The sequence below is a fragment of the Ursus maritimus genome (assembly GCF_017311325.1).
Source record: "Ursus maritimus isolate PB19 chromosome X unlocalized genomic scaffold, ASM1731132v1 scaffold_X1, whole genome shotgun sequence".
Lineage (NCBI taxonomy): Eukaryota > Metazoa > Chordata > Mammalia > Carnivora > Ursidae > Ursus > Ursus maritimus.
In genome coordinates this window covers 1,293,149-1,305,906 of record NW_024423319.1, presented here as the reverse complement: position 1 = coordinate 1,305,906, position 12,758 = coordinate 1,293,149, and the positions used below count along the sequence as shown (strand labels likewise).

The 12,758-nt window shown below is 58.1% G+C and overlaps 2 protein-coding genes across 4 annotated transcripts in view; both read right to left on the bottom strand.

Annotated features, from left to right (window-relative positions):
- The window catches only part of LOC121101892 (glucose-6-phosphate 1-dehydrogenase-like), a 2,504-nt gene extending 2,004 nt beyond the window's left edge, over positions 1-500 (bottom strand). The window contains exon 1 of the mRNA XM_040626520.1: positions 457-500. Coding sequence (XP_040482454.1) covers positions 457-500 — 44 coding nt within the window. The remainder of the gene's footprint in view (positions 1-456) is intronic.
- On the bottom strand, positions 408-12,642 carry G6PD (glucose-6-phosphate dehydrogenase). 3 transcript variants are annotated; one of them, XM_040626694.1, is made up of 13 exons: positions 12,436-12,642; positions 11,423-11,550; positions 5,537-5,574; positions 5,346-5,454; positions 4,339-4,556; positions 3,286-3,444; positions 3,072-3,197; positions 2,602-2,695; positions 2,085-2,271; positions 1,655-1,890; positions 1,498-1,574; positions 1,275-1,367; positions 408-1,176 (listed from the first exon to the last, which is right to left on the bottom strand). In XM_040626694.1, the coding sequence occupies exons 1-13, from the start codon at positions 12,545-12,547 to the stop codon at positions 1,086-1,088; spliced, it is 1,668 nt and encodes a 555-aa protein (XP_040482628.1). In that variant the 5' UTR covers positions 12,548-12,642; the 3' UTR covers positions 408-1,085. The 3 variants fall into 3 exon arrangements, with proteins under 3 accessions (XP_040482628.1, XP_040482633.1, XP_040482635.1); XM_040626699.1 differs by lacking the exon at positions 12,436-12,642 and adding an exon at positions 12,151-12,284; XM_040626701.1 differs by lacking the exon at positions 12,436-12,642 and adding an exon at positions 11,672-11,694.
- Positions 12,643-12,758: the final 116 nt, after the last annotated feature.

Sequence of the window (12,758 nt, the reverse complement as noted above, 5' to 3'; positions counted from 1 at the left end):
CCTCAGTGATTCTGTGACGTGACCTCACTACGGCAGGGACAGGGTCAGGGCGGAGGAGGCCCATGTAAAAAGGAATGTGACCCAATTTCGTACCCCTATGTGGTCTGGTGATGAAGTCCCACAGAGCGGGGCAGAGTGAAGAGCACAGACGTGTGTGTGTGGGGGCTCTCAGGAGGCAGCTGTGGTGCAGGGATCAGTCATGACTAGACGTGGGGTCAGGGGTGAACAAGGCCCAGACTGCCAAGCCCATGCTGGGGAGGGACATGGGTGATGAGAACCAGGTGAGGGCTGGGTAGTCAGGGAGTCAGGTGGCCGAGGGCCCTCCACTGGCCGGACTGGCCTCAGGCGCAGGTGCCCTCCTCCACAGGTACAGGTGGCAGGAAGGAAACAAGCAGGGAGCAGGCGGGTGTGTTTGTGGATTTAATGGCAGGGGCTGAGATGGGGTGCGTCGCTGGCCGTTTCTGCTTTTCCAGTGGCGAGGGGGCCCCCTGTAGGTGCATTGAGGTGGGTGGGCCATGGAGTGCACAGTTGGGGTAATGGGGAGAACTGGGGGGGGGCAGAGGGGCATTCAGGGGGCCCAAGACACCAGGGACTGCTGGGCAGCACGGAGGTCCCTTCCAGCGGGTGACCAGGAATGTTGAGTGGCACTGAGACTGGTGTGAAAGCGCTTGACTCCTTCCCCCCAGTTCTGAGGACCTTGCTCATAGCCAGCAGGAGTGTGGGGTGGCCACTGGCCCATGGACACCCACCCACTGTCCCCTCCGTCATCCCTCACTCCTGTCCTAGGTGGAGGAGCCCAGGACACGTGGAAAAGCCACTCTACTTCCTTCTGCTGGGGCTCAGTCCAGTGGACAGAAGCTGGCTCAGGAAGGGCCAGTGGCAGCTAGAGATGGTCACAGCGCGAGTCTCGAGTGCTTGGTGGTTGCGGAATGTAGCTAGGCCCGGGGTGGCCGGGGGCCAGGAATGTGAGGCTAAGGCCTATGGTCCTGAAGCCCTCTCGATGTGGGGTTGGGGTGGCAGGCAAGTGGGAGGAACAAAGACAGACAGGGCCAAGGGGGGTGGGGTTGGGACCTGGGGCTCAGGGCTCAGAGCTTGTGGGGGTTCACCCACTTGTAGGTGCCCTCGTACTGGAAGCCCACTCTCTTCATCAGCTCATCTGCCTCCGCGGGGCCTCGGCTGGGAGAGTGACAGGCAGAGGGAGACGTGAGGGAGCCCGTGGGCTCCGGTGCCACCCCCGCACAGCCCCATCCTTCCCTCCCTGCTGGGCCCCTTACCTGCCGTAAACATAAGGGATAGGCTGGAGCTTCTCACGCTCAATCTTGTGCAACAGCGGCGTAAAGATCCGCCAGGCTTCCCGGAGCTCGTCACTGAAGGGACACAGTGTGGCTTTGGGGGGTTTCTGGGGGCAGGGAGGGGGCGAGGGAGGGAGAAGGCAGCCCCATCACCTGGAGCCCAGCTCAGCCCCAGCGCACACGCGGTGCATGGGGCACCCCTTACCTGCGCACGAAGTGCATCTGGTTCCCGCAGAAGACGTCCAGGATGAGGCGCTCGTAGGCATCGGGGAGCTTCACGTTCTAGAGCAGGAGGGCTCTTGCTGAGGCTGCCTGTGCACGCAGAGCCCCCCAGCCACCGCCCCCCCGGGCCAAGTGCCCACCTTGTATCTGTTGCCGTACGTCAGGTCGAGCTCGGACTCCTCAGGGTTGAAGAACATGCCGGGTTTCTTGGTCATCATCTTGGTGTACACGGCCTCGTTGGGCTGCACGCGGATCACCAGCTCATTGCGCTTGCACTGCTGCTGGAAGATGTCGCCGGCCACGTCGCGGAACTGCAGCCGCACCTCGGCCTTGCGCTCGTTCAGTGCTTTCCCGCAGCGCAGGATGAAGGGCACCCCTGGTGGGGGCACAGCTGGCTTCAGGACCTGCCCCACCAGCGCAGGGCTGAGGGAGCAGGGGAGGGAGCGTGGGCGCGAGCACGACAGGGTGCGTGCGGTGGCTGGGTGCCACTCCTGCTGGGTCGGGCTCTGGGGACAAGGGCTCCGCGCGGTTTTGGCGGCCCTGCCTGCCAGTCCCTGAGGCGTCACCTACCGTCCCACCTCTCGTTCTCCACATAAAGGACGACGGCTGCAAAGGTCGCAGTGGTGGACCCACGGGGTACTGTGGGGTCATCCAGGTACCCTTTGGTGGACTCCCCCTCTCCGCTGGGGTTCCCCACATACTGGCCCAGGACCACGTTATCTGCTTGCACCTCTGAGATACATTTTAACACCTTGACCTGGGAGAAAACCGGGAGAGAGGGGCTCCTTGGGTAAGGGGATGGAGGGCCATGCGTGGGACAGAGGGCAGTAGGTGTGAGGAGGAAGCCATGGGACCTAGCCGGGTGGGCTTCCCGGAGGTGTGACTGGTCAGTACAGGCAGGAGGTGTGCAGTCAGCTTTGTTCAGCCTGCTGAGGGCATGGCCGTGGCCCTCCAACCCAAGGGCTCCCTGGGACCACCTGGAGCCACCCTCATTTTCTTCTGAAGGACAGGCAATGGTCTGCCTGGGGGACACAACAGGCACTGCCAGTCCTGGCTGCAGGGACCAGGAGGGGGCACCTCCACCCACCTTCTCGTCACGGACGTCGTCCGAGTCTGTGGAGGCGGGCTTCTCCATGGCCACCAGACAGAGCATCTGCAGGAGGTGGTTCTGCATCACGTCCCTGCAGAGGGAGAAGCAGGTGGAACTTGGCTTGGGGGCATTTGGGCAGGGAGGAAGGTGCAAGGAGGGGGCTCACCTCTGCCCCCTCCCTGTCAGCCAGGTTCTGGGGACTCAGCACCTCAAATAGGGCTTTTAAGCAATAAGCTATGAGACTTGTTTTCTGAACCCATATCTACCCCTTGAGGTCCCCTCAGGCAAGGAAAGAGACAGTGACTCCTCCCTTCACAGCCACCACTGACCACTCAGACACCCACTCGTGAATTTGAATCTTGGGGTGGGAAGAGCCCCCCAGAACAGGGAAGGGGTGACCCTGCAGAACGGCAGGACTGCACCCCTTGCCTGTGCTGACCTCCCAGGAAGGGGAGACAGGCTCTCACCGGATGATCCCAAATTCATCGAAGTAACCCCCACGGCCCTCAGTGCCAAAGGGCTCCTTGAAAGTGAGGATGACACAGGCAATGTTGTCCCGGTTCCAGATGGGGCCGAAGATCCTGTTGGCAAACCTGCAGGAGGGGTAGGGTGGCCCTGTATCCTTGTGGGCCCACCCCAGACCCAGTCCCCCTCTACCCCGTTGCCCAGGCCTGGCCGCACCTCAGCACCATGAGGTTCTGGACCATCTCCTTGCCCAGGTAGTGGTCGATGCGGTAGATCTGGTCCTCACGGAACAAGGAAGAGATGTGGTTGGACAGCCTGTCGGAGCTCTGCAGGTCCCTCCCGAAGGGCTTCTCCACAATGACACGGTTCCAGCCTCTGTGGGAACCCGGAGCTGCGTCACCCCACACACTCCCTGGGCAGCAGGGGCCAGAACCTCGTCTTTCCCTAGGTCTCCCTCCTCAAGAAGACGCAGAGCCCTTCCTCCTGGTTTGCATTGTTAGGTGACTGGCAAAGCTCTGCCGGATGGGCCCTTCTGCCCCACCTTGGCACAGAGTCCCCAGACCCGAGGACACCTCCTGTCCTCCCTAGCCTTCAATGCCACACTGAAAACTTCCTCAGAAGCCTTCCTGCCCGACCCACTGGTCACTAGAATGGGCCCCACACTGGGGGAGGGCATGTCACGGGCACAGCTGCCTCTGCAAATTTTAAAATGGAAAAAGATCCCTTTCTTTGCTATTCCCCATGGACAGTTAATGTGGTACTTTGTGTTCAAAACGACAACAAAGTGAAACAGATGACCTTGTCTTTGACAGAAAGACAGACTGGCAGAGCCAGGGCGCAACAGAAAGCAAACTTTTTGTGGAGCAATACCACCACCTTATGGTCACGAAAGGGCTCTAGGGAAACTGAGAAACCAGAGAACAAGCGACCAGCAGCAGGAGTTTCATGGAGCAACACTGCCACCTTGTGGTCCTCGCAGGAACAGCTGCCAGGGAAAGTCGGATTTCTATGGGCCAGGAGGGTCATCAGGAGGATTTCCAAGGTAAACAAGTGCGGTAGCATTTTTGGTAAATGCTATTAGAAAGCTCCTGTATTTACACCCTACTTTCTTCTTTGGAAAGCTAACTCATGTAGCGAACAAACAGGGGTCACCATCTTTTTCAGACACGGTAGACTAGTTTGCCCCAGGGATTCTGGACAACTGCCAGGGCAGGCCAGACCACGACAGGGTACACCTAGGAGGCAGCGAGGGCAAAAGACAAGCCTTACGTCTGGCTCATGCAGGTCTCGTGGATGTTCTTGGTGACCGCTTCGTAGACTGTGGGGGGCAAGGCCAGGTAAAAGAGGCGGTTGGTCTGTGGCCCCTGGTGGAGGGCATTCATGTGGCTGTTGAGGCGCTCGTAGGAGGCCGTGTCGTCATACTGGCCAGCCACATAGGAGTTGCGGGCAAAGAACTCCTCCAGCTTGGGCTTCTCCTCTGGTGTGGCCTGAGAAAGATGGATACAGGGACACTGGCCCCTCCCCGGCCCTCCCTCTCTCATCCCATAGCCCTGGTGGGCTCCCTCAGAAGTCAGTCATCCTAGCTCCACACTGGGTTCACCCCCATCTTGTCAGCTTTGCACACCTACAGGGGAAGGCCGAGGCAGCACAACACTGCAGGAGACAGGGCCCAGCAGTCCCAGGCTGGGCCCACAGCCTGTAGTCACTTCTGGGGGCCTCATGCCCTGACACAGAAGTTAGATTTCAGGAAACTGTGACCTGGCAGAAACACAATGGACAGAGAGCTCTCTCCGAAGTCATGACACCAAACTACGGTGTGTTGGAAAGAGGCAGATGTGTAAGATTTTTGTCCTGAAGACACGTTTTCAGCTCCTGGCCCCAGACCGGGGTGTGTGTGTGTGTGTGTGTGTGTGTGTGTGTGTGTGTGGCACAGCAGGGAGGACCCGGTGTGTCCAGGTCGGAGAGGAGTTGGGAAACAGGGGTCTCAGGCTGGCAGGGTACCTGCACCTCGCCCTACACTACTTCTGTCATCAGAGCAGCTGCAGGAGCAGGTGTGGCAGGGCTGCCCCGGGGAAGGCAAGGACGAGAAGTGCTAGGGCAGAAGGGGCTCTAAGCTGTTTTCCTAAAGTGGCCCTGCCTCTCCACCATGGCAGGGAAGAAGGGGGCCTGTCCCAGGGAAGAAAAAGCAGAGAGCAGGAGTGGGAGGAGGGAAGGGCTTCCTGGGATGGGATGGGAGGTGGGCCTGTCCCTCCTGGAGACCCCCAGAAGCCACTCACTTTGAAGAAGGGCTCGCTCTGTTTCCGGATGTCAGCCACTGTGAGGCGGGAGCGGGCATAGCCCACGATGAAGGTGTCTTCGGGCAGAAGGCCATCCCGGAACAGCCACCTGAGGGCACGGCATGGCTGTGGCCAGGACGGGGAGGGTGGGGAGGGCTGGGGACAGTAGGACAGTGGGGGGACATGCTTACCAGATGGTGGGGTAGATCTTCTTCTTGGCCAGGTCGCCCTGCGGCAGAGGGAACAGGCATGGTCAGGAGAAGCTGGGGGCATGACCTACATGGTCTCCTCCCTTTCAACCTGGGCACTTGCTCAGGGTCACCACTCAGCCGCAAGCATACCTATCTTGCCCCTGTATGTATAGCAAGAGGAACTCGGATTGGAGCCTGTGCTAGCCCTTTACCCTGACCCTGAGCTGACGGCGCCCATGTATTTCAGTAGGCACCCTGAGGGGAAGGGACCTCATGCCAGGAGGTACCTCGACCACCCAGCCTGCCCTGCGATCACACAGACCACAATCTCTGGTCATAGTGCAAGCAAGTGGAACCACACCCAGGCCAACGGCCCGCTTCTGAACAGCCCACAGGCTGAAGAAAACCTGAAAACTCTAGAACTGAATGGCAACAGAAGTAGCAACACCTATGGGATGTGGCCTGAGATGCTGCCCTTAACTCGGGACTAATGAGCTCAGGGCCTGATTTTAGAAGTCAGACAAAAGAGTAGAATTTTAAAGCCAAGCAAATTACAAGGCAGGGAAACCAAAAGAAAATATCAAGAAAGCCAAAAGCTGGTGTTTGAAAAAGACTAATAAAAACAAGCAACCCTCTGGGGCAAGACTACTTTTTTAAAAGGTACCAAAAATTAGGAGAGCAACAGGACAAAAGTACAATCAGGAAAACACAGAAGGGGATTTTATGAACAACCCTGTGCCATGTCTGACAGCTTAGATGAAATGGACCAAATTTCTAGAAAAGTCCAATCCACCAAAACAGAGACAGGGACCTAAGTGGGCAATGGTCATTACGGAAACCTTTCCACCAAGGCAACGCCAACACTGACCCTGGCGCTAGAACGTTTCACCGGCGGATTCTACCAAAATGCCAGAAACAGGGAACTCCATTCTGAGGCTGACTCAGAGCCCAGCACGGAGCCCGATGTCGGACTGGATCTCTCGACCCTGAGATCATGACCTGAGCCAAAATCAAGAGTCGGCCGCTCAACCAATAGAGCCACCAAGGCGCTCTGTGTTGCACTGCTGTGTCAACTGTGTGGATGTGAGCCATCCCAATATGCTTTAATTTTGGAACCTGACAAAGGAATTCTCTACTCCAGGTGGAAGAGGAAGGGGAAAGAGTGGTTACAGGCTTCTGAAGAACAGAAGAGCAGAGCGCCCTTTCATCTGCCCACCCTGTAATTAGAGCGTGGGATGGGCCTGGGGCACAAACTCACGCTCCACTGAGTCTTGTTAATCAGTGGGGAGAGAATAAGCCAGGCTGGGGTGGACTGGACTTGCCGTAGGCAGAAAAATGAACTCCAGGGATAAGGACCTGAAAATTCAATGCAAAATTACCTTTTAGAAGTCACGTAACCATTGGATAAGTTCATTTCTATGAAGTTATGAACCCGCAAAACGGAAGCCACATGACCAGAACCAAAGAAATTTCGATCTGGCTCAATCCCCCCAGAGATAAGCTGTTAGGAAGGCACCCAGGGGGCTCCTGGGCAGGAAATCCCTCCTCTGGGTGGGGGCGGGTATAGGCTCAGGGGCGCCCTGTGCCTTGAATGCTTGCGTTTCCTCCTGTTCTTTGTTCCACCTCAAGTCTCTTTGGGTGACCTGATGTCCCCCTGGGGCTTTAGGTGAGGACCTGCATGTGGACCCCTCCACGTGTGTGTCCCTGCCCAGACTTTAGTGAGCATTGAACCCACATAGTCAAGTGTCTACTGGTCATCTCCAGCCTCCACTGGGACCCCAAACTCCCAAAGCGGGTGCTTCCCAAACCAGGGTTCCCTGTGTTGGTGTCCCTGCTCACATCTGCTAACTGTTCACAACTGATCTCCCAAGCATTCTGGAGCGGGTCTCTGTTGTAACGCCACCTTCGGAGGGCTGCTCTCACTGGTCCTTCATGGTCCGACTCCAACCCCCAGCCAAGGGCCCTACTACGGCACTCCTCACCACCAATCGTCAGTACCCGCCTCTGGCTTCTCCCGTCCGCGGGACTGGAGGGAGACCCTGCTCAGGTAACTTCAGCCCTGAGTGCTCCGTGCTCCGGGAGAAGCAGAAGCACGGCCCGCAAATACCGCCCAACCTTCCCTGCGGCAGGTAATGTTTGTTTACGATCAAATTCCAATGGGCTGAGAGGAATTGGGACAGGCTGTGGGCAGTGGCCTGGTAGTAGGGGACTAGTCTCCTGTCTGCTGAGTCACAGTGCCCAACACCCCAGGCTGTTTGCTCTTGCGGCTCCCCTTGGGATTAACTTCCGACAGAACCTGCTTGCCTTGTTCAGCTCAGACCCAGCAACCGGAGGCCTGCTGGGCTCCACGTCCGTTCAAGGGAGAGGTGAGGTATGACCTGGAACGGTGGTGGGGTCCTGCTGGCTGCTCTCCTCACGGGGAAGTGAGGTGGCCTGCCCTCCCCGCCAGCCTAGATCACACTCCTTTGCAAGAATGAACAAGGGAAGACACCGACCAAACCGAAGCACACCGTGCGTGGGGGCGATGACAGGGTCTCTCGGGGAGATGCGAGTTGGAGGCTTCTTGTCTTTCCCAACGCCCTCATTTTTGTCTGAGGACCACAGTGAGGAAAGAGCTGCCGGGGACATGTGGTGACTTTAGCAGGAGAAGCAGGACCTCACTAAGACCTCCAGCTACCAATATCTGTCCCAGTTGGGGCAAACCACTTGCCTATTGCCACCTAGGTTTGACCTCAGTGTCTAGTTTTATAAGCCCAAACCACTGCCGACATCTTTGCGTGAGGATCTGAGAGTGGAGGGCGCAGCGCAGAGCTTCACAGGCCGGCTGCCAGCTGGAGGCCTGAGAGGGATGGGCCATCCCCGGTCCCCAAGGGTCACCTGGGTCAAGGATCTGCCTGTCCTCGTGGGGTGGAGCCTGGGCCCTCGCTGGCGCCCAGCTGGTTCCTGGGAACTGGGGAGATAGAACCTGGGGGCTGCTGAGGTAGGATCCCTCCTCCACCCTGGGGCTCATGAATCATCAGGCCTTTGGGGAAGTGCCAAGGTCATCATGACACAGCAAGAATCTTACCAACCCCAGGGGGAGAAACAGCCCAGAAATGTCCCCAAAAGAGAGAGGGGCCAGGACTACCAGGGAACCCCTTGCCTAGGCACATGTTGGGATAAGGCCCGAACACCCATCAAGTCCATGGTCCTTATGGTCCACGTGGGGAGACTCAGGTCCAGAGAGGTGAAGGGCTTGCTGAGAACCCTGGAGTGAGCCAATCCTGCCCACGCAGACTCCCTGTCCTGTTCTCTCCCCGCTCCTCCGCTCCTTCCTCCATCCCCTGTGGGGGAGAGTCCTCTAGCCTGTCCGAGGTCCTATCAGGTGGGGGAGGACATGATCTGCCAGGCCCAAGGTTCCCCTCTCCCCAACACTGGTCTGTAAGGAGAAACTGGTTTTTTTCATTCCAGAGCTCTCCAGACAGGGACAGTTAGTATCTCCACTCCCTTCCTGGCTGGGGGTGGGAGTCCTGAGAAGGGAGTAAGTGGCCACATGGGAGGAACAGAGAGCAGCTCAAAGCCTATTGGGTAACTGTGAGCCGCCATCAGGATGCTCTCAGGAAGGAAGCTGGGCGTGAGAGCAAAGGTTGGGTAAGCAGGTGAGGAAGGAGGAAGGGGCAGAGGATGGCCATGTGGGTTCAGCTTGCCCTGGGGCATCCGCCACTGGGGGCTCTGTGTCTGTTCTTCTCTTTGCATGGAACACTCCCTGACCCTGGCTCTGCAGGCCCTCCTCATGGGACCTGTGTGCTGGAGGTGGCTGGGGACACAAGGGCCCGTTTGTGTTTTCTGTCACATGTGCCACTAGGAGCTCTGATGGGGCTACTAACTCTCCTTGGGTCCCTTCCCCCCAGCACACAGATCACACGGGGAAGGCAGGGCCGGTGCTCACTATACTGTAGAGAAGGTACTTGATCACTGTTTGTTGGATGAATGAGCAGTGAACTTGCTGGTTTCCCAGAAGAGCAGGTTCTGGGAGAGTGCGCCCTCAGCACCACTCTGCCTGCCTCTTATAAGGAGGGAGCAGGCATCGGAGGCTGGATAGCGGGAGCTGTTCTAGATGCTGCCTGAGCATGGGAGGCCCACCTACCTGGCCCCAGTCCCCTTGAGCAAATAACCCAGGACAAGGGGTCCTCCCCCACCCCACTCTGCTGTAGTAGCACTTCCCATTGCTGCTCTGGAAGCATCTGGTTGTCACTTTCGGAGCAGAGGAGAGCAAAGGGGAACCCTACCAATTGCAAAGAAGAGTTGCTCAACCCCAAGCTGGCCACAGGCGAAGGCAGTGAGCAGTCACAGAATCAGCTCAGCCCGAAGTCCCTTGACATTTGTTTCAAAAGCCCTCATTTGCTCCGCAGAAACACTTGAGGTGCAGAGAACGAAAGACACTTGCCAGTCATACAGCAAGCTTGGGTGCTCTCAACAAAGCATCTAAGAGTTGAGAGCCTGGAGTCCTAAGCCATTTCTTGTGGCCTGGGACCCGCTGGTGGAGCTTCCTATCATAGCCTGGTACAGGGGTGGGGGAAGGAGGAGGAATAATCCTGAGTAACTTTCTCCTCCAACCTGTTTCTTGGACCAGGGCCTGCCTAACAGTCAGAGTCCTAGGTGTGAGAGTTTGTGGCCAACACAGGTTTGGCTCCTCTAAGGAAAACATGCTGGGGCCAAGGTAGAGACTAAGCCTGCTCCCCCCCACCCCATGTCCCTGGGTCCCCCCTACCCTAGGAGTTATGGAGTCAGAGGACAGTGCTTCGGGTGGCCCACCTTCTCTCCCCCCGTCCCTCTGGCAGAGCCCTACTCCCACACCCAGCACTGCCTCCTGCTTCCTGCTCTCCTTTGCTGAATTCTGATCAAGAATCACAAAAGCTGGCAGGCAACAGGCTCTGCAGAGCTCAGCAGCACCTTATGATACATGAACAAAGAGTTACGGGGACCCTGACATGGAAGGGGCAGAGAGACAACGCCTACCCTGTCAAGAGCTAGCTAGTTTGGGTGCAATTCTTCCTTAAGATTATACGGCAAGTTACTGGCAGAAATGGTCACAGGATGGTTAGCACGTTCTTGGTCATGCTTAGGGTAAAAACGAAGTGAGACTGCTTTTAAGTTGGAGACAAAACCCTGGCAGCTCGTCTTGCCGCCCAGCAGATCTCGTTCCCACACAGCACACCGGCAGAGCGCTTTAGTCCCGGGGTCATGGCTCCACTAGGACCCACCCTCCCTCTCCTGTCCCCCCAACCCCAATCACATACAGTCCATGTGCTATAACTCTGTGTTTGCTTCTACCCTTTGATCTTTAGAATAAAATGATAGCTCCACAGGCTAAATAACGGGGTGGGGTGGGGCAGGTCATAGCTCCTCAGCAGGCCTTGGAAGTTGGGGTAATGACATGGTATTCAAAGGAAGGTCGAGTGTTTGTTCCCAGGGAACTTGCTATAGAGACAGCCAAGGCGGAGCTCGGGCCTCAGATCCTGCCTTTGGAACTCACTGACTGTGTTACATATACCACGTCACAAACAGGTTTGAAAAAGATACAGAATGAATAGCCTGCCCTGTTTGCAGTTTTCCCTGTGGAGAAAGAAGTCCAACAGTCTCTAAAGCCCCCCAGCTCCAGGACACGGGTCTACGGTCAATGACCACGCACAGATTTCAGAACAGCCTGGCAGTGCATGTATACTGGGTGGTGCTGGGATGATAGTGGTGCACAGGCAGGACCAAGAGGGAGAGCCCAACTGAGCAGAGCCCCTGGGGCCCCAAGGCAATCAGCTGGGAAAGCCCAGGCACCCAGCAGGAAGGGAGCCGAGGCAACGTCAAACCCTGAGCTTGGTTTTTAAGGTGTGGGGCCTGGGGGAGACTCACCGATGCACCCATGATGATGAAGATATGTGTATCGGATTGATGGAAGGCATTGCCCTGGTACAGCTCTTCCCGAAGGATCCCGCAAACCTGGGTCCGGCTCAGGGCCACCTGCTCTGCCATGATGCTCTCTGCTTAAAGAAAGGCTCGTTGACAAAACAGGAGAAGAGAAGAGCATGGGGAAGTTGGCCACTTTCTGGAGGAGTCCTTTGGGGTCTCACCCAATGAAGCCTGATTATTGAAACCACTCACCGAATGGCCGGGGAACAGGATGGTTGGGGGCTTAGAAAACCGCAGGCTCTGGGCTCCCACCACACTATCCAGGCGGCTTTATTTCACGGCGTACTTTACAGAATTACTCAAAGTACCAGTGGATTCCAGCTAGAGCCTCAATTCTGCGGGGCCAAGTAAAGCTGCTGGAACACTGCACAACCTGCCCAGGACCATCTCACCCCACACTCAAGCGGAAACTCCACAATGAGCTGGAGCACGTTAGACCGTGCTGATGACGGAGTGCAGCTCCAGCGCTCCTCCTGCCAAGCTGGGAGACGCCGGCGAGTCGCCGCCCCTCTCAGGGTCCCAGCCTCCTCAGAAGGCCAATGGAGGGATGCAAGGGACATCGGGATCGGTTAAACCCTCCCGATTTTGCCCCGCTCCCAAGCATGGCAAATGAAACGGCCTCGCGGCACAGCGCGCTCATCCGCTGGCGCGGCGCCTAGCCACTACGTTACCTGCGCCTCGCTGCCGTCGAACACCCTGCTCAAAGCCCCGGAATTCCCGATTGTTTCCGGGGGTTGCGCCCCGCCGGCTCATTTAACCGGCGGGGGCGGGCTCCTGGGCTGAGCTGACCTGCCTCAGGCGAGGCGTGTGGGCGGAGCCTCAGCGAGCCCCTCCCCCGTGGGCGGGGCGGAACCAGGGCGCCAAAGGTGCGCGCGCATCCCACGCTGGCCCTCCCTCCCCCCCGCCCTCCAGCCGCGTAAGGCTTCCACCCTTGGCCCGCCCCGCCCCTTGGGCACCTGCGCGGACGGCCCGGCTGCCGGGCGCCTTCTCTCCCCGCCGCTGCTGCGCCACGTCCTCGGTGCCACGCGCGTCTGCATGCAGCTTTGCACCGTTCGCTCGCGTACCCATCACTGGCTCGGCCCAACCCTACAGTCCAGTTTTCTCGCCCGTGCCGGGCGGCCCTGCGCCCTCGCGGAGGGCTCCACTTCCGCCGGCAGTGTGGCCACGCCTCCTCGACCCTGTTCCTGGGCGGGGCCTTCTGCAGCCCGGGGGGGGGTCCTTATTAGCTCCTCCCCTGGCGGGGGCGGGGCGACCCAACACCCGAGAGACGAGGGGGAGA

Coding starts and splice junctions, on each gene's coding strand:
- G6PD (XM_040626694.1), bottom strand. CDS start 12,547: ATGGGTACGCGAGCGAACGGTGCAAAGCTGCATGCAGACGCGCGTGGC. Junction 11,551..12,435: donor CAGCCGGGCCGTCCGCGCAG/GTGCCCAAGGGG, acceptor TTCTTTAAGCAG/AGAGCATCATGGCAGAGCAG. Junction 1,177..1,274: donor ATCCCTTATGTTTACGGCAG/GTAAGGGGCCCA, acceptor TCACTCTCCCAG/CCGAGGCCCCGCGGAGGCAG.